Source organism: Hyaena hyaena, unplaced genomic scaffold (genome assembly GCF_003009895.1).
Source record: "Hyaena hyaena isolate Hyena2069 unplaced genomic scaffold, ASM300989v1 scaffold_1376, whole genome shotgun sequence".
NCBI classification, from domain to species: domain Eukaryota; kingdom Metazoa; phylum Chordata; class Mammalia; order Carnivora; family Hyaenidae; genus Hyaena; species Hyaena hyaena.
In genome coordinates this window covers 135,789-162,375 of record NW_024082009.1, presented here as the reverse complement: position 1 = coordinate 162,375, position 26,587 = coordinate 135,789, and the positions used below count along the sequence as shown (strand labels likewise).

The 26,587-nt window shown below is 36.7% G+C and overlaps 1 protein-coding gene across 4 annotated transcripts in view; it reads left to right on the top strand.

The window, feature by feature from the left end:
- Positions 1-26,587, top strand: part of LRRK2 (leucine rich repeat kinase 2) — a 139,832-nt gene that overhangs the window by 76,109 nt on the left and 37,136 nt on the right. For all 4 annotated transcript variants that reach the window (XM_039223571.1, XM_039223570.1, XM_039223572.1 and 1 more), the window contains 12 exons: positions 2,049-2,278; positions 2,697-2,824; positions 4,436-4,654; positions 8,010-8,211; positions 9,262-9,350; positions 14,438-14,625; positions 15,535-15,689; positions 16,769-16,915; positions 17,073-17,264; positions 18,712-18,858; positions 22,471-22,571; positions 25,310-25,500. In XM_039223571.1, the coding sequence (XP_039079502.1) occupies positions 2,049-2,278; positions 2,697-2,824; positions 4,436-4,654; positions 8,010-8,211; positions 9,262-9,350; positions 14,438-14,625; positions 15,535-15,689; positions 16,769-16,915; positions 17,073-17,264; positions 18,712-18,858; positions 22,471-22,571; positions 25,310-25,500 (1,989 nt within the window). The remainder of the gene's footprint in view (positions 1-2,048; positions 2,279-2,696; positions 2,825-4,435; positions 4,655-8,009; positions 8,212-9,261; positions 9,351-14,437; positions 14,626-15,534; positions 15,690-16,768; positions 16,916-17,072; positions 17,265-18,711; positions 18,859-22,470; positions 22,572-25,309; positions 25,501-26,587) is intronic.

Genomic DNA, 26,587 nt, shown 5'->3' with positions numbered 1-26,587 from the left:
ACAAACTTCAAATATCTTTGGTGGTAGACTTCATCTTTCTCTGTGTCACCTTTTGAGTGTGTCAGTCGTATTGTTACCTACTTGTAAAGTTGTTTAATCCCATTTCCAAAAAATTACTCCTATCTATATTTATCTTGCAGGTTTAAACTCATTTACTACCTCTCTGTATCTGTGACTTGACTATAATATCCAACAGGGCAGGGACCATGGCTGCATTCATTCATAGTTTGATTTTTGGCACCTAACACAGGGTCTACCATATAATTGATGATTATTGAGCTACCAGTGAACTACATACTTACCTAGTTGTCTTATGCTTAAATTTTCTTACATTACATTTAACTTTTTATCTCTTTATAAGGAAAGATTTGGTTTTCTGTTCCCCTGGACTTGATTTAATTTGCACAGAAAGACTTTGTCACCAGTGAAGCTAAACATGATTACCTTTTACCCGATTGTTTCCCATGATTTTTCCTCATGAAACTGGACAGATGTTCAAATCAAAATTGGTTCAATTCATGATAAACATTTAGTAGAACTACTTTTCAGTGTATTATGCTATATTATGAAGCCACTATATCTACTTTTAAATGTGTTTAACATTTTGAGAAGGGAGAGTCTGGAGTAGTTTAGAAATTGTAGGCATCGTTTGCTTTTTTAAAGAATGACTTTTTTAAAGCGTGCTGACTTCTTAATAGACATTTGAGCCAACAGTATTCTTGCTTATTGATAATAAAAACAGAACTTAGGTTGTATGTGTCAAAATGATTTCAATAATAACAGGCATGATATCTGATCTGTCCAGTTGTATTTTCTGAAGCATCAAATAAATCATGAAAAGTAATGATGCCTTTTGTTCAGATCCTCGAGAACGTTGGTCAGAATCCTATTAGTAACAAGAGTGGATCAGTCAGTATTCCCTAAAATTGACATATGATGTATTTTGCTCCTTTAATTTTAGTTTTTTAAATGTTTATTCATTTTTAGAGACCAAGACAGAGCATGAGCAGGGGAGGGGCAGAGAGAGAAGGAGACATGGAATTTGAAGCAGGCTCCAGCCTCTGAGCTGTCAGCACAGAGCCTGATGTGGGACTCAAACTCAGGGATTGTGAGATCATGATCTGAGCTGAAGTCGGACACTCAACAGACTGAGCCACCCAGGGGCCCCAATTTTGCTCCTTTAATTTTAAACTGTAGCAACATTTCAACGTCGTTAAAAAAAGTCTCTCTATATCCAATGTTTTTTTAAGAACATTAAAACTCTAGTGTTAATTTAAATTAACGTTGTTTGTTTGACTATCTACAACACTTTTAATTAGTTTCAATTGTTTTTTTCATTAAGATTGTTATGATAAGCAACATATTATCTGCTGATAGTATAATAGCCTACATGTATTGATTTATAACATAACTAATATGTTCTCAGTCTCCATTTGTACTATATACATACATGCATGATATATATGAATGTATACGTTATGTGTACTATATATGAATATATATGTACATACACACAGGCACATATAATATATCCAGTGTGACCTCACTGTGACCTCACTGTGAAAGTTTAGTAGAACAGTACACATGTATAAACTATCTTCATTTTCTGTCATATGGGCTTTGTAACATTTTTTACCTTATAAGTTTTAGGGTTTTATCTATGTTAAAGAAATTTGTATATATATATGTGTGTATACACACATATATATATACACACACACACACACAATTCTAATTACTTCATAATTATTAGCATTCTAATTAGTATTGCAAACAAATTTTGATTATTTCTGGTGGTAGTGTAACGCATCATTTTATTTGATAATGCTACCAATCATTATTAACTACATTAACATCACTCACAAAATATATGCACCAACAGTGTTGGAGACGTGTGCATTATTAGGTCCATGAGCTGTGCACTGTTTGGCATACTATATTTTAGAACAGTCTGATATTTTAAAAATTTCAACACCTAAGAATTCACCTATATCTTAAGTAATACTGTTAAGCAGTTCATTATTTTATTTTTGTCTTGCAAATACCAGGTTTCTTCAGCAGCGGTTAAAAAAGGCTGTGCCCTATAACCGAATGAAACTTATGATTGTGGGAAATACTGGGAGTGGTAAAACCACCTTATTGCAGCAACTGACGAAAACCAAGAAATCAGATCCTGGGGTGCAAAGTGCCACAGTTGGTATAGATGTGAAAGACTGGCCTATCCAAATAAGAGGCAAAGGGAAGAAAGACCTCATTCTAAATGTGTGGGATTTTGCAGGTATTTCTTTCTCCAGAATATTTTATTCACATTTATCTTTTATTTAGGACAGGGATTTAAAAGCCGAGATTTCGTTCCAGTACTGCAAAGAGACCTGGTGGATCCTACGGAATTTTTCCAAAGCCATTTACTTCTAATTTTACCCTTGCCGCCAGAGTGAATTCCATGGAGGGAAATATTAGAAACTAATAGCAGGCAGCTAAAGATTAAATACTTGGTTGGTCCAAGATAACACATATGCTAAAAATCGTCAATCGCTACTAAAAATGCAGTGTAGTCTTCTAAACATGGTCTGTTGGCTGTTTTCTCTCTCTTTTTGTATGATAAATAGTAGATATTATCCCCTAAAAAAATTTTTTTAAAGGATTCTTGCCTATTGTCTGCAAGGCTAAAAAAAATGGATCCAATCTTTACTTAGGTCGTGAGGAATTCTACAGCACCCATCCCCACTTCATGACGCAGCGGGCCCTCTACCTGGCTGTCTATGACCTCAGCAAAGGACAGGCTGAAGTTGATGCCATGAAGCCTTGGCTCTTCAATATAAAGGTCGTCTGTTCTAGTCATTTGAAAATATAAAATAATCTTTATTTTTTTATGTGTTAGGTAATTTATTTTGGACAAACGATTGCTTCAAACAGTCTCCTCAGTTTTTAAAAATAAAGTTAGAAGCAGTAAAATTTTGGGGTGCCTGGCTCTCTCTGTTGGTTAAGTATCTGACTCTTGATTTCAGCCTAATGCTTGGCATTTTGTCTCTCTCCTTCTAGCTCTGCCCCTCCTCTGCTCACGCTTTCTGTCTCTCTCCCCTCTCTCTCAAAATAAGTATATAAACATTTTTAAAAGTTTAAAAATAGAAAGCACTAAAATTTTGAGTTGGGGACTTTAGTGTAATTAGGTTGTGACATGAAAATAGTGTGAATACTGGTGAATGTTAAAGGTACTTAAAACCCTTTTAAGTTATAAAAATTGTAAATATATACATTAAATTGTTTTTGATCATTTTATTTCCTTAAAAAATTTTTTTAAATGTTTATTTATTTTTGAGAGAGAGAGAGAGAAAGAGAGGAAGTGCAAGAGGGGCAGAGAGATATGGAGACACAGAATCCGAAGCAGCCTCCAGGCTCTCAGTGGTCAGCACAGAGCCCAATGAAGGGCTCATATTCACAAGCTGTGAGATCATGACTTGACCCAAAGTTGGATGTTTAACTGACTGAGCCACCCAGGCGCCCCAATCACTTTATTTCTTAAGTGGAGTACAAACCTCCCTAATTAAAAAAAAACAAAAAAACAAAAAAACTATATTAAACAAAAGCAAGCTGTGAATCATTAGCTATACCTTCATTGGTGATTTAGTTGGAAGGCCTTGAGATCTTACACTTTTAAATGGCACCTGATTAATATGCTCTTATATTTGGAATCTCTTTTTGTAAATTTTCCACTTTGTCCCTTTCTGTCATGCTGTTAGCTCTTTTTTGATGTAGCATCCTTTTTTAGAATTGAAATAAAGTAAGAGTGATGGCTCTTTGAGTGAAGCCTCAATGGGCTCTTCTGCGAGTCAGGTCTTTAAAAACGTTTGTGTCAAGGCATTTTAGCAGATATTTTGGCTGCATACAAGATCATTTTGTATTTTGGTAATTTTTTAACTTCCTTGTATTGGTCAGAACTAACCAAAGTGAGCAAATATTATAGTGGCAGTGATACTTTAATGCCTTTTTGTTGTTATTTATGTGGACTACAAATTGAATGAGTTTAAAAGTAATTCAGGAGATTGACTTTACAGATAAGAAGTGACCATATTATGTCACTTTGATACAATCTTGTGTTTATTAAATGCTTATTTTATTTAGAATTCCAAAGTACCCTTAGAGAATAACCTATTTTAAGGCATAAAACAGACCACTATTGTTATATGGGCCACCTGAGAAGTGGCAAAAATTGGAATAAGAAGGGACATAAAAATGACCCATATAAAATCTCATAAGGTTACATTTTCCCCCCTAGGTTTAAGGAGGGAAAGACAGTTAACATTTTCTTCTTCTTGACATCTTTGAATTTCTCATTTCCTTTTAACTGCATATCATAAAAAGCGAACGTGAACAGAACTGTAAGCGGTCTCGATTTTAAAACAAACACAGGAGTATTTTGTATCATTTCCTGTAGGCTCGCGCTTCTTCTTCCCCTGTGATTCTCGTTGGCACACATTTGGATGTTTCCGATGAAAAGCAGCGCAAAGCCTGCATAAGCAAAATCACCAAGGAACTCCTCAACAAGCGAGGGTTTCCTGCAATAAGAGATTACCACTTTGTGAATGCCACGGAGGAATCTGATGCTCTGGCAAAGCTTCGGAAGACCATCATAAATGAGAGTCTTAATTTCAAGGTGATGTGGTTAATGCCTACTGTGGGCTGACGGATAAATATAATTTATTAACTCTCATGCTACACAACTGCTCAGAAATGTCAGAAGTCTTGAGAAAAGAACAACTATCTTAAAACTGTCCATTGTTTCAAAGTTGTTAGTATTATTAAAGGGTTTCGATTTTAAAATTACTTATGCTATATCTCATTTCAAACGCATTGAAATGAGAATAAACATAATTAGAGGATCCTGAAGAACAGACTCTATGAATGTCTGGGAGACTGAGAGAATGTTTCTGCGAGAATCTGCGAACATGTTTCTGATGCCCTTTCTCTCGCAACTTTTTGTCATGGTGATTCAAAGAATACACACGAATATTGGGGTCTTGAGATCATCTGTCCTCTGTTGTTGGTTATTGTTTTTCCAGTTGCTCTTTACTTTCAGAGTTCCCTTTCTATGTACATTTTGATCTTTGTGCTGTTCCTTCATGTCTCGTCGCTGTGACACCATTCCACCTTTTTTCTTCCCTCAGTATTGTGAGATAGCTCTTTCTTTTGGTTGCCAAGATCATGAATTTGATTTTCAGCAACGTCTAAACAATTTTTCATACATATAAACTGGGTTTTCCACACTAGAAATTATGTTTCTAAAATTCTGGTCAGCCAAATATAATTCATAGGGTTCATAAAGCACAAATAAGTTGGTTATCCAGGAGAATACTTGTTTTTAATACTTGCAGGAAAAAGAAATCTTTCCTGAGTTCTGCAGATACTGTGGTATAAACTGCACTGAAAATTCCTCAAATTGTTCAGTGTGACAAACACAATGGTGAATTTCATTGTTAGTCCCTGGTGGTTTCGCTCATTAGCACTAATGATCAAGGCCATGGCTTATAACTAGGGTCCTGTGTAGCCTGGGCGTTCCCAGAATAATTAATAGTGTCCCACTACATTCTCAAAAGCATTCCAATTTGGATGATAAATTACATGGTCACCCTGGTTATAATGTGTTGGCCAGTTAGCTTAGTTCTGTTCCATTTTCACAGATTATGCTCCTATCTAAAACCTAATGAGCCATTTATAAATGTGTTGGTCTTTGTGGCGCCCAAAGGGAGAATTTGCATGTTTGTATCTTTCAACACATTTATCACCGTCACTAAAAGGTTTTACTAATGGTGGGTCAATAGTGGCATCTTATGTAAGAAGAATGACGTATTATTTATTTGCAGATTTTGCTACTCTTTTATTGGACATAAGATTAGAGAGTATTGTGACTTGTAAGGACCAAATACACAAAATTCAGACATCTAATTAAATACTCTCTTTACGCAGGCAGTTTTCTTCTGAGATTATACCTATTTTGTTTACAGAACTTTGTTGTTACTTACAATGTTTTAATAGCTCCTATTTTTTATCATTTATGTCAGAGTATATATCATAGTTTTAAAAAGACTTCTTCAACAATGAGTTTGTTTTGAAAAAGGCTGAATTTAGTTGCAAGAAATAGATAAAGTATGGATAGTTTAGTTGAAGTACAGATAAACTGGTTGGTTCAGCCAGCTGGACTAGTACTGCTTTAATGTAAAGCAATTTATCACTATCCATCAACAAGACCAGTTTTCTTCCTGCGCTTAGACTGATCTCTGAAGCCGACATGAGGAGATAAAAGAAATGCTTTGAGAAATGGCCATATTATTTGAAGAAAGATGTATATTGCTAATGGCTGCATCATTCTGGTGTTACGTTTGAAAATCCATTCGATTGCTTTGTAGAATTCTGGCTCTTTCAGGATCACCCAGAACCGAAGAGCCTGCCAGAACTTGAATATTCTTTCCTTCTTGAGTTGCTTTAACTTGTATTCAAATAGCAGCTTTTAATTTACTAGAGATCAGTTTCTGCCCCTCATTTGTTTTCATTTTCTTCTTCTATTTTGGCTCTTCTCTAATCTTTCCCTGTCTTGCCCTTATTAACATGTGTCTTTGCAGACTCAAAATAGTTTTTTTGGCTGTGGGTGACCCCATCGTCAAGCTAAAAGGAGAAATAGAACAAAACAGAGCTCATTGCCAACATTACCTCTTTTAAACTTGTCCAGCCCATTAACAGAGTGGGATCCTCTGCTGGCCCTGTAACTCAGCCATAAAAATTTCATCCCTTTGCTGTGAAATTTGCTTTCTGTGCGGATCCTTGTTTACTTCTATGTGTAGGTTTTCATTCTTGGGTTAAAACACAAACTTCAACATGAATTTCTGTTTTATCTTAATATATGAATGACAATGAGAGGGAATATGAAAAGTGAAGATTAGTGAAATTTTATTTAATTTACTAGGGCATTGGATACATGAAAACAATTTTTTAAATGACTGGAGGTGAATATGTAAGTAATAGTATGGCTGCTGTAAATACAGCTCCTTAAAGTTCGAGTCACAAGTAGAAAAAGAGCAAGTTAAATATGCATATGTGTGTGTAATAAAACTCAACTTCTGTTTATAATAAGTTTAAGAAATCAAGTAGAAATTGTCAGGTAAAAAGAATATAGAACAACATATATGTGGATTGAGAAATGGGGAGAGCTTGCCACCTGGTGGTTTTCAGAGGTATTTTAGTTACTATTGTTAAAGTTGCATTTCTATTTAAAATTAGATTTTCCTGGAAAAAAAATTTGGATAAGATTTTTTATTATATAAACTATCATCTTAAAGCTATTCTTTAAAAGTTTTTATTTTGTTTATTTGTTATTAGACAATGATTATATTGTGAATGTAACAGATCAAAATCATCCTCCCATGTCAAAATCATTGACGTTTAGATGGTTTATTATTTTCCCAAGTTCAAAATTCCATGAAAAAGCATAGCTTGGGTGAGGAGATTTAGTGTCTCCTCATGGGGAGATATGGAATATACATATCAGGTACGTTTTGCAAATAACAAGCATAGAATTTAATGTTTTACTTTGGGGCATGGATATTTTCATCTAATAAATAAGGCCTGAAACCCCTTGTAATACTTACTGACTTATTGTGGTAGCGTATCTATTGCATATATATTTCCTGTCTTAGAAAATAACAAATCCTTTGTTTATGATTAGTGATTTATCTTGGGTTATATCATGGATTTCCTGGATAGTTAGATAAGTATCTCCATAGTGTTTTGTTTGCTAGTTCTTTCCAAATTGGCTTCTGTGTTTATATTTTTCTTTTAACATCGTTTTATTTATCCTTCACAACTTAAATAGTTTTACATCTTGCTTTGATTTTATTAAAAATGCATTTCTAAATAATATGTCACTTTCTTAACGACTGTTAGCCCTGAATTCACCAACCACCTAGAGACAGATGAATAAAATGGACTTTCACAGCTTGTCATTTGTAATTACACAGATCCGAGATCAGCCTGTTGTGGGGCAGCTGATTCCAGACTGCTATGTGGAACTTGAGAAAATCATTTTATCGGAGCGCAAAAATGTGCCAATTGAATTTCCCGTAATCGACCGGAAACGATTATTACAACTCGTAAAAGAAAATCAGCTACAGTTGGATGAAAATGAGCTTCCTCATGCAGTTCACTTCCTAAATGAATCAGGTTAGTGTGTTTGTTACATTTTTTTTCAGAGTTCCATTGTAGTCATTTGTAAAAATGTATCTGAACCTTGTATAGAATTTGCATTCAAAATTTAACAGAATATCTACAAAATTCTTTGACCACTGACTTTTTCCTTTTGAAAGGTCATCATGTGAAATGATGTTGAGTCATATGTCATGCCATGGGAAAAAACATTTAGAAACCGTCTAAAGGCAGTGGTGGGAAAAGTATCTGAGCAGGAGTTAAAACATGTGGGTTCTAAAAATTGACTTAAATATTCAAGAGCTTTGGGACCCCAAGCATAAGCCATATCCTTTCATAGTATCAGTTGAACTTACTGTGTCTGGAAGTTATTTGTATACTATAAAGGGTAAGTGTTATTGGGATGGTCTACCTGGGCACTTAGAACCCATGGTTGCCTGAGACAGTGCATCTATTGAATGGCAGATCTTGCCTGTTGCATCACGCATTGTCAGCATGGTCTCACAGATAAAGATGCTCACAGTGGCTTCTGTGCTATTTGTGTACTTGATCAGCACAACCGTGCTAGAAATGCGTGACTTGATTTATAGTACTAGGGTAAGTGGCTGAGAAGCTGCTTTTAATCCCTGTATTCTGTTGTATGAAAAATTATCTTCACATAGGTTATAATCTGTTCCTTTCCCTCCATTATTCTTAAACTAGTAGCTTTCTGCAATATTCTGTGTTTCTTACCTATGTTTGAAAATAAGATGGCTTGTAGAATATGTTTAGAAAGCCAAAATATTTTGTGAATTTTTGATTATTTGTAAACATATGCAAGACAATGAATGCAGCTATCTCAAATATGTTTATATATGTTCATTTTATGTAGTTCAAAAAAATCCTTTCTAATACTTGGGGTTTAGAGCTTGGGACCTGGGATGCGCAGGTTCTAGCCTCAGCTCTTCCACTGACTGTGCCGAGGCTTCCTCATCTGTAGAATGAAGGGGTTGGACTAGATTCTCTCCAAAACCCCTTGATATTTGTATATTCTAGACTCCATGGTTCACTGTTTGATGTTTACTACAGGGGTCCTTCTTCATTTTCAAGACCCAGCACTGCAGTTAAGTGACTTATATTTTGTGGAACCCAAGTGGCTTTGTAAAGTCATGGCACAGGTGGGTGTTTTATATTTTTGTGGCATAAGAGTAATGACTGAAGAGAGGCACAAGTGGCATGCAGAGAACTGAATGTTAGAGAATTTGTATTCAGTTAAAGTAGACAATCCTATAAATGCAGACTGCTGTAGAACAATTCATGTGGAAGACTGCTTTGTGGAAGAAGGGAAGGTGTCTGAGAGTTCACTTTAATGTCTTTGTTTCCAGCTTACAAACAGATGTGGTATCACTCTATTCCATAGCGCTTTTCTGAATCCTGATGACACTTTAGTTGGGATATTGATATATTCAGTTGAATGGAAGCTTTGTGAAAATCCTTGGGGCAAATATACATAGGAAAGTGGGTCTATGAGTGTAGAACCTTTAGACAACATGGAGGGGAGTTTTGACTCTTGAGCGGATTCTAAGCTCTAAATGTTTATCGTTTTGAAAACTTTGGATGGTGGTGGTTATGGCTGTCTTTTCTCCATTTATATTTCATATGGAAAGTTTTTTCTTCTGCCAGTGATAATTACCGATGAGTTTATCTTAATGAGTTGGCATAACCCATCTCTACAGGCTTGCCACAGAAAGCCATTCGATCAGAACACACTGGCTCAGAGTTTCTCAGTGTCAGCACTATTAACATTTTGGGCCAGATAATCATTTGTTGTGCGTTATAGGATGATAGCAGCATCTTTGGTCTCTACCCGCTAGATGCCCGTAGTACTGAGCCAGTATAACAAGCACAAATGTGTCCAGACATCGCCAAATATTGGAGGGGGAGCAGGATCACCCTGGTTGAGAATAGCTGCATCTAGCTTCAGCATGAACTGAAGAGAGCTCGGGAAGGCCATCGCCAGCACATGTTTTCATTGACAACTATTTTGTGTTTGGGCATAATTTACAGTTTTGCATGTGGCTCCTCAAGGCCCTAAAATGATTCTGTCTTTTCACATTAGAATCATCTCTTCTAATTAAACCATAATTGTCATTATATCCCCTCAGATAATTTTGAATGATAGTTCCTAAATTTTATCTCAAGAAAAAAAAAAAGGACGATATTTTCAAGAGGGAACTCATTTTGGCCTAAATCTAATCATGGACCTCGAGAGCACATTGAAACATATTGCACTTGGCAATATTAATGTGACAGTAATAGCTATTTTGGTAGATATTTTTAAAGTAAATTTTCATCCTTCTGCACATACGCCCTGGAAAGTGTGATTCCACTCATCTGCTAAATGAGTATGTAGCTGGTGAAGTCAAGTGGTCCAGAGCACAAGCTCTATAGTCAGCATGACCCATGTTCAAATTTCTTCTATATCATTCCAACATTGTGACATTTCTTAATATTTTAAGCCTTTGTTTCTGCACTTGTAAAATAGGGATAATAACAATATTATCTTCTACATTGCTTTCCTAATTCACTGTAAATGAGAACTGTTAGCTAATCTTATGTTTGACTTATTTAGTAATTATGCGTATTATTTTAGGTAATGAAAAAAATCTTCAAAATTATAAAGATGTATCCATGTAGTTTTAGAAAGTGTGCCAGGTATTTATTTATAAATAAAACGTGTGTAGGTGGGTATGTTCTATACAGAAAAGGGAGTTTTGTTTTTAAGTTTTTTTAAATGTTTATTCGTGAGAGGGAGAAAGAAACAGAGCGTGAGGAGGGAAGGGGCAGAAAGAGAGGGAGACACAGAATCTGAAGCAGGCTCCAGGCTCTGAGCTGTCAGCACAGAGCCCGACACGGGGCTTGAACTGTGAGTTCATGACCTGAGCCAAAGTTGGATGCTTAACTGACTGAGGCACCCAGGCACCCCAGGTACAGCAAAGGGAGTTTTAAATATACCCTGAAGATTTTGTTGTCCTACGTGGCACACTATATCAGAAAATGACTAAACTCTATATAGTCAAGGAAAGGCTAAAGTTGAAGAAAAAAAAAAAATGATGTGTTTCCTTATGAATTGGGAATCTTTAAAGTTGTACAGATGTGAGTAGTATTAGGGTGTGTGCATCTTCTTCAGTTGAACAAAGAAGTAGTTTGTTTCAGAATCACCATCTTTTAACGAAAGCAACCTTCCACTATTACCACAATAAAATCCCTGAAGTTTCATGGACTGATTAAGTTGAAACTCCCTGAAAGTTCTTATTAGTATGGTTTTACTTAAACATAAATGAAAATTAAGTCAAGAATTTGAACAGTTCAAAATTATATTGATAGTTCTAAAGAGTCAGTATAATATTAATTTAAGTTTCTTACTAATTTTATAAATACTATCTTTTTGTTTATGCTAATATATTAATACGTATATTAATATAATATCATTTTCACCAATACTTGAAGAGAATGAAAGCCCTAAATAATCAAATGAAAATAAGAATGACGTATTTTATACCCATCAGCAAAAATAAATATGGGTATTTACCTCCATGAATCATCAAAGAAAGGACAGAAATAATTTCATGGTGCAAAAGCTCTAATGAGCCTACACACCCTCTCTGTGACCCAGACTATTAGGTCACTAAACTTATTAAAGAAATTTCTATCGCAGCACAGAGAAGTTTGCAAAACTCATTTAACTGTATGATAAAAGAGATATGAAAAAACACTTACTGAATTAATCAGGTGGAACATTAAAAAGCTTACACAGCAGTTTAATCTTGATAAAAACTTGGGTGAGGAATCTGGTAAATTCCTTTGCATAAGTGCATAAATTGGCATTATAAGTTACTAGGCTGAAGGAATATTAAGAGGTCTTTTAATGGTGATAAAATTAATACAGTGTTTCAGTTTTATATTGCTATGTAACAAGATACCCTAAAACTTGGAGTAAACAAGTAAACTTGGGGTAAAACATCAACATTTTACTGTTTCTCACTATTCTGTGGATTGACTGTGCTCAGTTGGGTGCTTCAGCTCCACATGGCATTGGCAAGGGTCATTCACTTGGCTTCCTCCAGTAACCAAGCTGGAAAGTCCAAAATGTCACACTCACATTATTGGTATGTTGGTGTTCCTCCGTGTGGCCTCTCATATGACCATCTTCTCAAAGGTTAGGTCCAGAACTGGTAAAATATCAGTTCTGCTACTAGTGACCAGAGCAGCCACAAAGCCTGTCTGGGGATTCAGGAGGAGGAGAATGGATGGATTTAATTTCTCAAAGGATTGAACACCATGTAGTGTGTAAGGAGAGAAGATATTGATGTGTCCTTATTTGTAAACTACCTACTACAGACAGTGGCAGGACACCATAGATCTACTAAAAAAAATCAAGCACAAATCTCTATTTTAAAATCAGTGTGTCTAAATCAATAGATTAAGTATACAATGATGGCAAAAAGGGGTTAGTTGAATGTTAAACGCTATTTAAACATTCTCTCTCGTAATTCTCAGAGTAACTATTTTAATGGTACTGTACTAGTAGCCCCCATTTTGAAGATGAAGAAACTGATAGAGTGGTTAAATAATTTATCCAAAGTTACATATTCAGGAAGAAGTAAAATTAGGGTTTCAAACCAGGTAGTTTGGCTCCAGTGTCTATAAACCTAATCCCATGATAAAATGCTCCAAACTTCGTTTTCCCCAAATTCACTCATCCAACAATATTGATTTGATAACTATGATGTTCCAGATATTGTTCGGGAGAGAACAAGGTTCCTGAATTCATGGAGCTGACATTCAGTTTGGAGGAAATAACCGATAAATAAACTCTCACAATGTCAAGTGGTAGAGTGCTATAACACAAAGAGAAAATATGGGTGGGGATAGAGAGTGAGTTGTGAGACAAGGCCTTGGCAACTTTAGAAATGACAGAACAGGGCACCTGGATGAAACGTCCAACTCTTGATTTTGGCTCAGGTCATGATCTCACAATTCGTGGGTTTGATCCCCACACTGGGCTCTGTGCTGAGAGCACAGAGCTTGCTTTGGATTCTTTCTGTCCCTCTCTCTCTCTCTCAAAATAAATAAACTGAAAACAAAATGTTTTTAAATGCCAGAACAGGTGCACCTGGGTGGCTCACTCAGTTCAGTGTCCAACTTCAGCTCAGGTCATGATATTGGGGTCAGTGAGTTTGAGCCCCACGACAGGTTCTGTGCTGACAGCTCAGAGCCTAGAGCCTGCTTTGGATTCTGTATCTCCCTCTCTCTCTCTGCCCCTCTCCCACTCATGCTCTGTCTCGCTCTCTCTCAAAAATGAATAAACATTAAAAAAAATGCCAGAACAGCAAACAGTTTTCCCTACCATCTAAAGTGTAAGGGTGATCTGAACTATAAAGTACACAATATGAGAGAAGTGCCAACTGCAATTTTTATTATTTAATGACCCATTATATATTGTTGTTAGATACCATTGTGTTCAGTCAGTCATGCATTCATTGATTCAATAAACATTGTATGTACCAAACAGAGGTATAGATAGAGATGAGTGAGACAAGTCCTTGGGCCTAAGGATTTTACAATCCAATGTCTCACCCAACTACACGATAATGTGCATAATGTTTGCTCCTATTCAAGTAGCCCTTAAGCATGTAGATCTACTAAAGAAATTAAGTACAAACCTCTTTTAAAGAATTAATGTGGCTAGGGGCGCCTGGGTGGCTCAATCGGTTAAGTGGCCGACTTCAGCTCAGGTCATGATCTCACAGCTTGTAGTTTCGAGCCCTACATCAGGCTCTGTGCTGACAGCTTGGATCCTGGGGTTTGCTTCAGATTCTTTGTCTCCCTCTCTCTCTGTACCTCCCCTGCTCTCACTCTATCTCTCTCTCTCTAAAAAAATAAATAAACACTAAAAAAATTAATGTGGCTAACTAAAATGACTAAGAGTATTTGGATAGTAATGGCTAACATATGAGGGCATACTATATGCTAAAAATTGTCATATACATTTTGCATGCCTTATATATGTTACCTTATTTCAGTGTTGTGACAGTCTAAGAGACAGTCACTTTTATTATCTCATTTAAACTGTGGCTTAAGGATGTTAAATGTTAAAATTTTTCTGATCATGTTCACTGAGCCATGAGACACAAAATGCTTTAAATTAAGAGCTTCTCAGAAAATAAATTGTAGCGATGATTTACAACTTTAAATCTTTCAGATTTTGACAGTGAAAGTGGAAGGCTATCCAAAACATCCTAAGGGAATCATTTCACGTAGAGATGTGGAAAAATTTCTTTCAAAGAAAAAGAGGTTTCCAAAGAACTACATGTCACAGTACTTTAAACTCCTAGAAAAATTCCAGATTGCCCTGCCAATAGGAGAAGAATATTTGCTGGTTCCAAGCAGGTAAACCTAAACTTAAAATTTCAATTACCTTGTGGAAATTGAAACTCACCATCTATGTTTTAATTGTCAAAATAACTTTGGTGTATGACAGATGTATTAATTTCTTTTTGCTTCTTGTGTACACTTACTACTGAAGTATAACATTTACTTTTAATGAAAACACTGCATTTGATGTTTTAAAGGTACACTGAATTCTTGCTTTATGTATATATTTACTCTTTGGTTTACCACTGCTTAAATTACTTAACAAAGGTAAATAGTGATGAGTGTATGTGTGTGTTTGTGTGTGTGTGTGTGTGTGTGTGTGTGTGTGTGTGTGTGTGTGTTCATGTATATTCCTACATGGAATTGAGAGATTTATATTAGACAGGTTCTGGGGAAATAGTGAGTTTTCATCAGAAGAATTTAGACAATAAATTTTCAGTGGAGAGTAGCAACACGACGAAGGCCTTGGTTCTAACCTTGTTTTATAGAAGGTTGCTTTATATGTTCTTATTACTGGGAAATGTTATAAGGTATATGACATTGAAGAGTGTAAGTTGCATTGATTGCTAGGTGATATTCAATTCCAAAAATACATATACACCTTTTTTTTTCTAGGATTTGCATTTTTTTAAGTTTTATATAATCACTTCAAACTTGTCTCTGCATAACTAATTGTAATAATTTACTCATTAGTGTAAATAGGATTACTAGAAAAATCTCATACATATGAGCATGCATTTGAATTGATTAAATAGCCATTGAATTCTTTGAAGAAGACGGAACATGTAGTAAAAGAACATTATAAAAAAGAGTAATTGCCTAGAATATTTATCTTCAGCTCAGTGATTCTCAAGTGGAAAAGCACTTTGGTTAACGTGGTTCGGTGTATTAGGAAGTTGTATAATGGTGTCCTTTTCTCTTTAGTTTGTCTGATAACAGGCCTGTGATAGAGCTCCCCCATTGTGAGAACTCTGAAATTATCATTCGACTATATGAAATGCCTTATTTTCCAATGGGATTTTGGTCAAGATTAATCAATCGATTGCTTGAAATTTCACCTTACATGCTTTCAGGAAGAGGTGTGTATTTAATGAAGACTTAATATTTGAGAAGTTAGGGGGAAAGCATATTAAAATTCTTATGTCATTTTCACAGAGTTTCCTTATTTATAAGGCCACTGAAAATCAGAAAAGAAGCTCATAAGACTTCAGAGTAGCCAAGATAAAGACAGATAGGCTTATATAACGTCATGCAGTTTGTCATAAAGGAAACTTCTCAGGTGCTCACTCAAAGCCTATTTGTTTTTATTTTAGACACATTTATAATAAGTATGAATGTCTTGCTTTCCAAGCCGGAGTAGACTAGAAACAATGATTTTAGAAAGTGAGATTACTAGGAGTCATTGGTGTATAAACACACACGCGCGCGCGCGCGCACACACACACACACACACACACACACACACACAGGAAAACTAGAAATGACTATCACTGCAAAGTCAAGGAGTTTTACTTAACAACGGTAACAGGTCGTAGCCATTCATACCATTCAGTGTAGAAACAATAATAGCTCTCTTCTGCTGCAGAGTCCCTGAGGGATTTGCAAAAAAAAAAAAAAAGAAAGAAAAAAAATGGGTATCTGTAATGCCACCTCTTCCTTCTGGAAGAAAGGGAGATCTTAGTGCTCCACAGGGAAAATGTCATTTTGGGGGATTAAAAAGCAGCTTTATGGAGGTGTTACTGTATTCTGAAATAAGCCTTATCTTGCTTGCAATTGATCAGTATATAAGTAGTTACATTGCATTAAAATGAAACGTTCAGGAAGTTTTTATTGTAGCATGGCCAGCAACCTCCTTTTAAAAGTTATAAGCACTTATTTATTATTCTCTTTCTTCCATTAAACATAAACTACTTAACATTATGAACTTGAAATCTCTCATAGGTTACTAACTGGGCGTTTTTTTTATTTCATTGCAAAATTAAGGAGAAAATACTTAATTTCATGTAAAATAGATATGGATGAGGAGAGTGATTCCAATGCTTTGTTTCAAAACAAATATAGCTCTATTAGTCATGGGATGTGCAGTGATTTTTCTGCCCCTTTAATTTATGGAGTAGTTAATGAGTAACCACTTTGGGTCCATTTAAACTTCTTTTAGAACGAGCACTTCGCCCAAACAGAATGTATTGGCGACAAGGCATCTACTTGAATTGGTCTCCTGAAGCTTATTGTCTGGTAGGATCTGAAGTCTTAGACCATCACCCAGAGAGTTTCTTAAAAATTACAGTTCCTTCTTGTAGAAAAGGTAAGGAAATTAATTTGACTTTGAATTGTACCACTAAAGAAATCTAAACTATATATATTTATATATATACATATACGTATAGATCCTCTTTTATAGCTTTGCAACATGACGAGGTTCAGATAGAGTGTTGATGATTTCTTTTTTTTGGATTATGTAGGCTGTATTCTTTTGGGCCAAGTAGTGGACCACATTGATTCTCTCATGGAAGAATGGTTTCCTGGGTTACTGGAGATTGATATCTGTGGTGAAGGAGAAACTCTGTTGAAGAAATGGGCATTATATAGTTTTAACGATGGTGAAGAGCATCAAAAAATCTTACTTGATGACTTGATGAAGAAAGCAGAAGAAGGTAGTGTTGATATGATTTGATACGTTTTTAAATGATCCTTTTAGTATTTGTGGAATTTTGTAATGAATGTAAAAATTATTCTTACCCCTCAAGGATGAGTTAGAGGATATTGCATTCAATTATAGTGATGAGAAAGCTGTATTATATTTGTTATCAATAAGACCTTTGTGTCCTAGATACAGAAAACTTTTAGTTTGAGAGTTTGATACTGGCTCATTGAGCAACATAATCTCATCTGTGAAAAAGGAATGCTAAAACTTATCTCATAGAACTGTTACAAGGATTAAAATAAATGATTCATGCTTCCATAATTTGGCTATTGTAAATAATGCTGCAGTAAACATACATATATCTTTTCAAAATAATGTTTTCATTTTCTTTGGGTAAATATCAGTAGTGGAATAACAGAATTACATGGTAATTCTATTTTTAATTTTTTGAGGAACCTCCATACTGTTGTCCCCTGTGGCTGCACCCATTGGTATTCCTACCAACAACATATGAGGGTTCCTTTCATTTCACATCCCTGCCAACACTTATTATTTCTTGTTTTTGATTGTAGTCATTCTGACAGGTGTAAGGTGATATCTCAATGTGGTTTTGATTTGCATTTCCTAGATGGTTAGTAATGATAAGCAACCCAAGTTTCCATCTATAGATGATTGTATAAAGAAGATGTGTACACACACACACACACACACACACACACACTGGGATATGACTCAGCCATAAAAAGAATGAAATCTTGCCATTTGCAATAACGTGGATGGACCTAGAGGGTATAATGCTAAGTGAAATAAGTCAGACAGAGAAAGACAAATACCATATAATTTTTCACATGTGGAACTTAAAAAACAGAACAAATGAACAAAGAAAAAGAAAAGTAGACACAAAAACCCCAGACACTTACATACAGAGAACAAACTGGTGGTTCTATGGTAAAGGGAAATAGGTAAAGGGAATTAAGAGTGCACTCATCATGATGAGCACTGAGAAATGTAAAGAATTTTTGAATCATTATATTCTATGCCTGAAACTAATATAATACTTTATATTAATTATACTTGCATAAAAATAAAATAGATGATACATAGAAATAACTGACAACTTGTTAACCATATAATAAGTGCCCCCATGAATGTGGTAAGACAGATAATATAGTAAGATAGATTATTTCCTAGACAGATGTCAGATAGTCTAAGGCAGTTCTGAATTCTAGTTTCTAGTGAGTGAACCTAGGAATGAGTTTTTATCATTCCAAGTAGGTATGTATTAATTGAACCTTTAAAACTTTCTCATATTTTTTAGAGAAAAATGGGATTGGTAAGATAACCTAACAGTGCAATTAGAAATCGTAGGAAATGTGATTATTTTTGTAAGTCCGAAGCACACATTTATGTACATCTTTCAAAGTCTGCTTGTAAAAAATGTTTCATGTACTTCTCAGGAGACCTTCTCGTCAATCCAGATCAACCAAGGCTCACCATTCCTATATCTCAAATTGCTCCTGACTTAATTCTGGCTGACCTGCCTAGAAATATTATGTTGAATAATGATGAATTGGAATTTGAACAAGCTCCGGAGTTTCTCTTAGGTAACTGTTTTTGTTGGTTTGAGAATAAAAATTAGGATGTAATTTTTCCTTATAATCTAGAATATATTCAAATATAATTATATTATAGTTTTTAGTGTCCTAATATATATTTGTTATAATGGATTTTTGGGCATGATATATTTTAAAGTAACGTGTCACATAAGGAATTTGCTTTGCACGCGTTCTTATAGACTGGATTTGAGATAAGGATGGGGCTACCATAAAAGCACACGTTTGTGAAATATATCCTTGCATTTGCTTTAAGTGCCAGAAAAGGGGGGGAGGGAGATAAGGAGATTCTCAGTTGTGTAATGCATTCATTTTTCAGTCTCAGAAACAGAATAAGTAAAGGAAGAATACTTCTTGTTCCTTAGGATGACAGGCATGAATTATCATAAAAATATTCATAAAACAATTTGTGATTAAAAATTCAGAAGCATTAATTTGGTGACATACTCAAGGTCTAAGCCTTCTTGAGAGTCATTGGGAACTATGAAGAGCACTGATTTAACGTAAAGTATTTAAGGACAGATCCAGCTTTACTTTGTGGAATGTTGGTTGTTGTGTGTATATACATTTCATTTTAATTAAATTTCCACAAAGAATGCCTGAAATATGTCAGTACATTAAAATTATTAACAGAGAATGTCCAAAATTTGGAACATGACCTGTAAAGGTAAATAAATTGGTTGGTACCTTTATTCTTCACATCAAGAAATTTAGAAAGAATTTGAATGTTTTGGAACTCTGGAAATGAATATATTAGTAGTAGTGGGTTAATACAAACTGCTGAATAGTCAACACCAAATCCCAGATCTTAACCAACACCAAACTTGACCTGTGATTCAGAGGGTTCAGGTAAGTACCAGACATGTGTATTCTTTCTCTGAAGGAGCCTCAAGCCATCAGACAAAGCTCCCCAAAATACCTTATGAGTGCATTAAGATGAGTTTCATATTAATGGACAGTTTTGAACAACATAATGTAGAAATGTTCACAAAGCTTCTTTTGTAGCACCTGTGGGATTTTTTTTCAGTTTTATTGATATTATTGACATACAGCCCTATAGAAGTTTAAGGTATACAGCAAATGATTTGACTTTACATATATCATGAAATGTTTACTACATTGACTTTTGTTAAAATTGATCATCCCATTTAGATGCAAAATAAAAGAAAAAGAAACAACCAATTTTTTTTTTAATTTGTGCTGAGATCTCATAGGATTAACACTCTTAACAACTTTCAATATGTCGTCATGCTGGACATTTCATCCCCAGTATTTATTTATCTTATAACTGGAAGTTTGTATCTTTGACCTGTGTTCTGTATTTCATTAATTACACAGCAAGCAAAGTGTTTACATAAGTACCTCCTCATTCTCTAGTCTCATGCCCCGTAGACCCATAAATTTCATGTTTATTCACAATCTAGATCAGGGTTTCTAAAACTCTGCACTGTTGCCATTTTAGACTGAATAATTCATTGTTATGGGGGCTGCCCTTGTGCATTGGAGGATGTGTAGTAGCATCTTTGGCCTCTACCTACTAGATGTTAATGGTATCTCCTCACCCCACTCCCCAGGTGTGACAATCAGAAATATCTCCAGACATTGCAAAAGGTAGGGGGTGAGGATAGGGGAGCAACATCACCCTAGTTGAGAATCACTGATATAAATAAATGAGATATATCTTTCCAAAAACATTTTATGGGGCATTTGGGTGGCTCAGTCAGTTAAGCATCTGACTTTGGCTCAGGTCATGATCTCACAGTTCATGAGTTCAATTCCCACATCGGGCTCTGCACTGACAGTGCCAGGGAGACTGCTTGGAACCTTTGTTTCCTTCTCTCACTGCCCCTCCCCTGCTTGCTCTTGCGTACCCATGCTCACTCGCTCGCTCTCTCAAAAATACATAAACATTAAAAAATATTTAAATAAACAAAAACGTTTTATAATCAGAGACTCCCCATTATTCTTACACTAGGGTAATATGGTAGAGGTCACTCATTTCCATTTTCCTTGTAGGGTGTGAGTGAATTTCAAGTCTTCAGTTAACACTTTCCTTCTGAGTCAGCAGTTAGTATATGACACCTCTTACTAGACTTGTGAATATTAATGGACTTGTTTTATGACTATGTATTTAATGTGCATAGGTCCTGAACATAAAATAATATATGCTTACATATACTTATCCTAGAGATTAAAATACACAATTAATACAAAATATTTTAAAAGTATAAAATATCTAAGCTGCCCATAGATGTGTAATTTCACCACTTAGACATAAGAGGTCTCAACAAGTTGTATTTCTTTGTAGATTTTTCTGAGTTCATTCACTTATGTCGACCAAGTGCTTATATTTCTAAATACTGTATGAGAACCATAAATACTGTACAAATAAGGCTATACTGTATATCAGTGAGGAGTAATAGCCCACGGAGCTGATCGTGGTCGGTTTCTCTGGCTTTGCTATCTCAATATGCATTGTGCTTTATAGACTTGATAAACACCACAGAGGTTGAGATGATGGAGTAGCAAGGCTCTTTAAGTAACTGCATCACAAGGGCATGGAAGCCCGAAGATACCAAGCATGTTCAGGAGATTTGGGCTCTTCCAGTTTTCTAGGACAGTTGGTCTCAACCCTTGTTGGTTGTTCATTACTATTTAACTGGGGAATTAAAAGAAAAGAAAAATCCTAATGACCAGTAACTCCTGTGATTAATTACGTCAGAATCTTTGAGGGTGGACTCAGACATTGGTATTTTTAGAAACCTCCGCAGATGTCCGGTGCAGCCCATACCCAGAAAACTATTGTGCTGGAGCCTAGGGAATGAGCTGTAAGGCAGGAAAAGAGCCTCAGGGGAAATTCAGAGCTACAGCTTGGGTATGTCCCTGATTTAGGATTTTGTTAGGTAGGCAGGATAAATAATTTGGTTTTGAACAAGAAAGTGTCACAGTCAGAGTGTTAATTATAGGGAGACTGATTTTGCAGGAGAGGTAGACTTCGTTGGAGGTAATGAACTCTGGAGACCTCCATGGTCGAAGCAGAAAGAACCCAGGGAGTAGAAACAGGAAGGAGGCACAAGGCAAAGAGCTAAGATGACTTTTTGGTTTTGACGCCATAATGACCACAAAAAGTTGTTTGTTTGTTTTTTTTAAATCAGATACATAGATGGAATAAAAACTAGGTTGGAGACGAGATAATGAACGTGGCTCTGATGGAGCATGGTTGAGACGTGAAGGGGCACGCCAGTGGTCTCCATTGCAAAACTGTAAATACAGGATAGCGTTCAGAAGGCGGCTTGTGGCTGTGAATTCACATGTAGCAACACTCAGTGTACTGGAATAGATGAAGTCAGGGAGTCGGTGACGTAACTGAGTGAGGAATATGTAGATGGAAGACGGGAAGGACTGGAACAAAAACTTCAGGTGCATCGTAGTTCACACAGCAGCAGAAGGAAGAGGAAGCATCAAGGAGACTTGATTCAGTGAAACACATGGGTCAGATTTCTCTTCGTGTATAAAACATATGTAACTACAACCGATATAATTTATCTAGCTTCTCTGCTTGGACAGATTAATGGAAGTGCTTTGTACTTTTCTTTTCAAAAGGTGATGGCAGTTTTGGATCTGTTTATCGAGCAGCCTATGAAGGAGAAGAAGTGGCTGTGAAGATTTTCAATAAACACACGTCACTTCGACTGTTAAGACAAGTAAGAAATCCAGTATTATTACATTAAATCAGACATGTTAACCTGGAACTCTGGTTTTGCATGTGTTTGTGAAAATGCAGAATGACCACATTTACCCCCAAAGTCCACCTGAGTTTAGTTATGAAATCCCACTTTTGTCCCCTTTTTGTGGAGTAAAAAATAAAAGAGGTTTTTTTTTCTATTGAAAAACAAAGAAAAGACAGTATTCTGAGAATTCTCATCTCGGGCTTCACAGTTACCTCCCTCAAGTATGAAGAAAAGAAGGTACCTCATTTTAGGTCCTGTATTTCAAAGGAACCAAATCCTATACATAGTGGCCCATTTAAAAATCTCTCTTGGCACCACTTATATCACATGCTCTTTTCTCCATGAGCACTTATGTCCAGGACAGTGCTGTGCCTGTGTTAATCAGTCTCTGTGGTAATGTGGATGCTATTACTTAGAATATTCCCACCTTTTCCTGAGGCTGGGGTTAGAGTCAGTTCTCCCTCACTCCATGGGGTCCTGGAGTGAGGATTGAATGCCTCAGCAAAAATCAGAGTACCCTTAGGAAGAAAGAAAAGTGAGTGAATATTGAATGCAAAGCCAGTGTGGTCATTCCAGTACACTCTCTGGTTTTGAGTACCAATGAGGATTTACTCTATTTTCTGAGTCTTTCCTGACGGAGAGAGAGGGTATGAAGAGAGGTAAATCTAATTCAAATTCTGTAATCTTATGCCAGAACTCAACTATATTTTTGAATCTATTCATTCTGACTTAAAAAAAATAATTTGTGCCTAAGTCTGGAATTAAATGACCTGTGTAAACTTAAAAAAAAAAACCACAGTTACCATACATTAGTTATTACAGATAATGAAAATAATTCCATGTCTGTGTAAAATATCCTGGAGTAATTTTATTAGTCATACCAAAAGTTACATTGTGGCTTTACAAATAAGTTAATAAACATTTTATATATAGAAGCAAGTCTATGAACCGAATCTGGGCACAATCTCTTTCAATCTGTAGGCAATTGGTTATATAGATCGACTTTTCAGTCTTGGTTATTAGTCTTCCGTGTATGTTCTAAATTTTATTCAGTGTGCTCAAGGAACCCTGTTGGAAATCAGAACACGAAGAATATATACAGGACTGAGTAGTGTGTAGGCGGCTAGGTGAACCAAGGAAATGATAGAATAAATAGTAACAATAGAACATACACAATGTGCTTCTTAAAAAAAAAAAAAAAAAAGGAAAGCGCTTCAGTGTTCGATGCTGTATTTTGAGGGTCATTCTACCAGTGGTCATGAACTGGAGCTGATCTATTAGTCTCCTGCCCCTTTCTCTTGAAATCAGTGAGCTGCTTTTCTAGGATGGAAAATTTGGATTCAGTTTCTGTCTATGCCTATGAAAGAAAATGGACCTAACTTGACTGGTTCTCATCAGTTTTAACCAACTGGGCTAATCAGTCAGAGGCAAAGGAAAAAAAGAAAAGAAAAGAAAGAAAAAGGTTTTTATCCACTAAGGAAATATGATTGCAGTCTGAAGCTTTTGTTCTTGGAAAATCCCCGCTCAGGGTATTCAGCCTTTCTTCTTCAGATTGCAGAATTCTCCACACTCCAGTTTCCTGACAAATGCAGTTGGCACTGATACTTCCCGTCTTTGAAGCTGGCTTTTAAAAAGCAGAGGTTCTGTCGACAGAAATCACAGTTTATAACACAAAGCGATTTAATATCACATGAGCTATAAATTTCAACTAAATTAGGGTTTCAGAGTAAAGTGAAATATGCAGAATAAAGTATATATGGAATTCACAAACCACAAGGAGATTGTAAAGTCTCACAGGCTGTGGTCTAGATAGAGGATTACATCAGAATAGAGACCACTCTGTTCAAGCTAAAATGGTATCCCTGACTTTTTGGAGAGAGATTCCTGCAGCTAGGGGTTGCTTTAGTGAGAGTAGTTCACGGCAAGTCACTCTGGAAAAGTAAGAGTATTGGAGCTAAGATCTGAATGATGAGAAGCCTTCGGCCCTGTGAAGTTTGAAGGGGTTTCAGAGCACAGAGATCAGCAGGGGCAAAGGCCCTGTGGCTGGAATGAAGGAGCTGGGCATGTGCGGCGAATTGAACGAATACCAGTGTGGCAGAAGGGTGCCGCGTGAAGAGGAGAGGACACAGAAAGAGATGGGCTGGGACTAGATCAGGTCAGACCACGAAGGCTGTGTTAGTTCATAGGGTTTTAATCCAAAAGTAATTGGAAGTTATTAGAGAAGTCTCAAGAGGAGGGATACCATATATGTTACCATATATTCCCGCAGGCTGAGACACCCTCAGTAGACTTTTCTAGTCCTTAAACCAGAAGTGATAGGCAGGTGGTACCCCACACGCCAGTTGCAGTTGATGAGTAGCGGCTGCTCAGAAGCCTGGCCTGACGAGGCCTCTGTGGCTCACTAGGATTCATTAGATAAGATTGACGTGACCGGATCGAGTGACCACGCAGGGGTGCTGACCCTGCATTAAATGTTCTGAAACGCGCAAAGCAATAGGGGAAGATAGAGCTTAACATTTTCATTCAGAATACATTTTTAAAACAAGCTGTTTATTCCTGAATATGTGGAAAACACAAAAAAAGATTGAAGAAGAAATGGAACATTTGTTATAATCCAGTTACCCAGAGAAAGCCACACTCAAAGTGTTGAGACACATAAGGAAGGAGGTACTGGAGCTACAGTGCTATTAAGTGAGTTTTTACCTTTGCAGGAGCTGGTGGTCCTTTGCCACCTGCACCACCCCAGTTTAATATCTTTGCTGGCGGCTGGGATTCGTCCTCGCATGTTGGTGATGGAGTTAGCCTCCAAGGGTTCGCTGGACCGCTTGCTTCAGCAGGACAAAGCCAGTCTCACCAGAACCCTACAGCACAGGATCGCGCTACATGTGGCTGATGGCTTGAGGTAATTAATTAGGTCATGTGGTTTTCTACTCAGCGTGTGACAAGAGTGAGCCTGAACTTGCTCTCAGGCTCGGAGAACAGCACTTTCCAGTAACACTGTCTCCCAGGAACATTTCACAAACAACTTGAGGGAAGAGCTACCATTTCCCTGAACAGATTTTGTAATTTCATAAAATAAGACTAGGAAGACCATGCATAAAGTCCTGGTTAGGTGAGTGGAATTTGGGGGCATCTGGGTAGCTCAGTCGGTTAAGCATCCAACTCTTGATTTCGGCTCAGGTCGTAATCTCATGGTTCGTGGGTTCGGGACCCGTGTCGGGCTCTCCACTGGCAGTGCAGAGCCGGCTTGGGATTCCTTCTCTCTCCCTTTCTCTCTGCCCTTCCTCAGCTTGCACTTTCTCTCCCTCTCAAAATAAATAAAATAAAATATTTAAAAAAAGAATTTGAACCCAGGAAACCTGTTCTGGAGCTCATATCCTTAACCCTATAGTGACCTCCTTGCCCTAAAAAAAAATATATATAGGTTAAATTTCACAGGGCCAAGGAAAGCGTCAGCTATCATGGATAATTCTAATAAGGAAAGGTTGGTCCGTATTTCCGAAGGGGACCGGGGTGACTTTGTGTGTCCGAGGCGCACCCAACCCTGCAGCCAGCTGGCACCAGGGGAGCGCTAGGGGAGGCAGCATGGAGAGTAGAGAGGCCACAGTCTTGGGAGACAGAGGAACCAGGAGAAGTCACTGCTCCACACACATACCTGTGACTTTGTACCTCTGAAACTCGTCCGTCAGAGTCTGTAAACTGTGAGTAATACAGTGTGTGACGTTTCAAAGGCTTTTGTGATGTTTGAAGACATCCCAGATTAAAGTCTGGATTTCCTTCTCCTCCACTGCCTCATCTCCACTTATGCACTTATTTCACCTTAGAGTCGTCCTTCCTTCCTTCCCCTCTCTCAAATCCCGCACCTAATCCTTCAGCAAATACTTTCAGCACTGCCATTAAAACCTGTCTTAATGCAGCCACTTCTCACAGCCTCTCTGCTGATCCTTAGCGTCTGAGCCGCCGTCATGGTTCCTGGTCTAAGCGGCCCG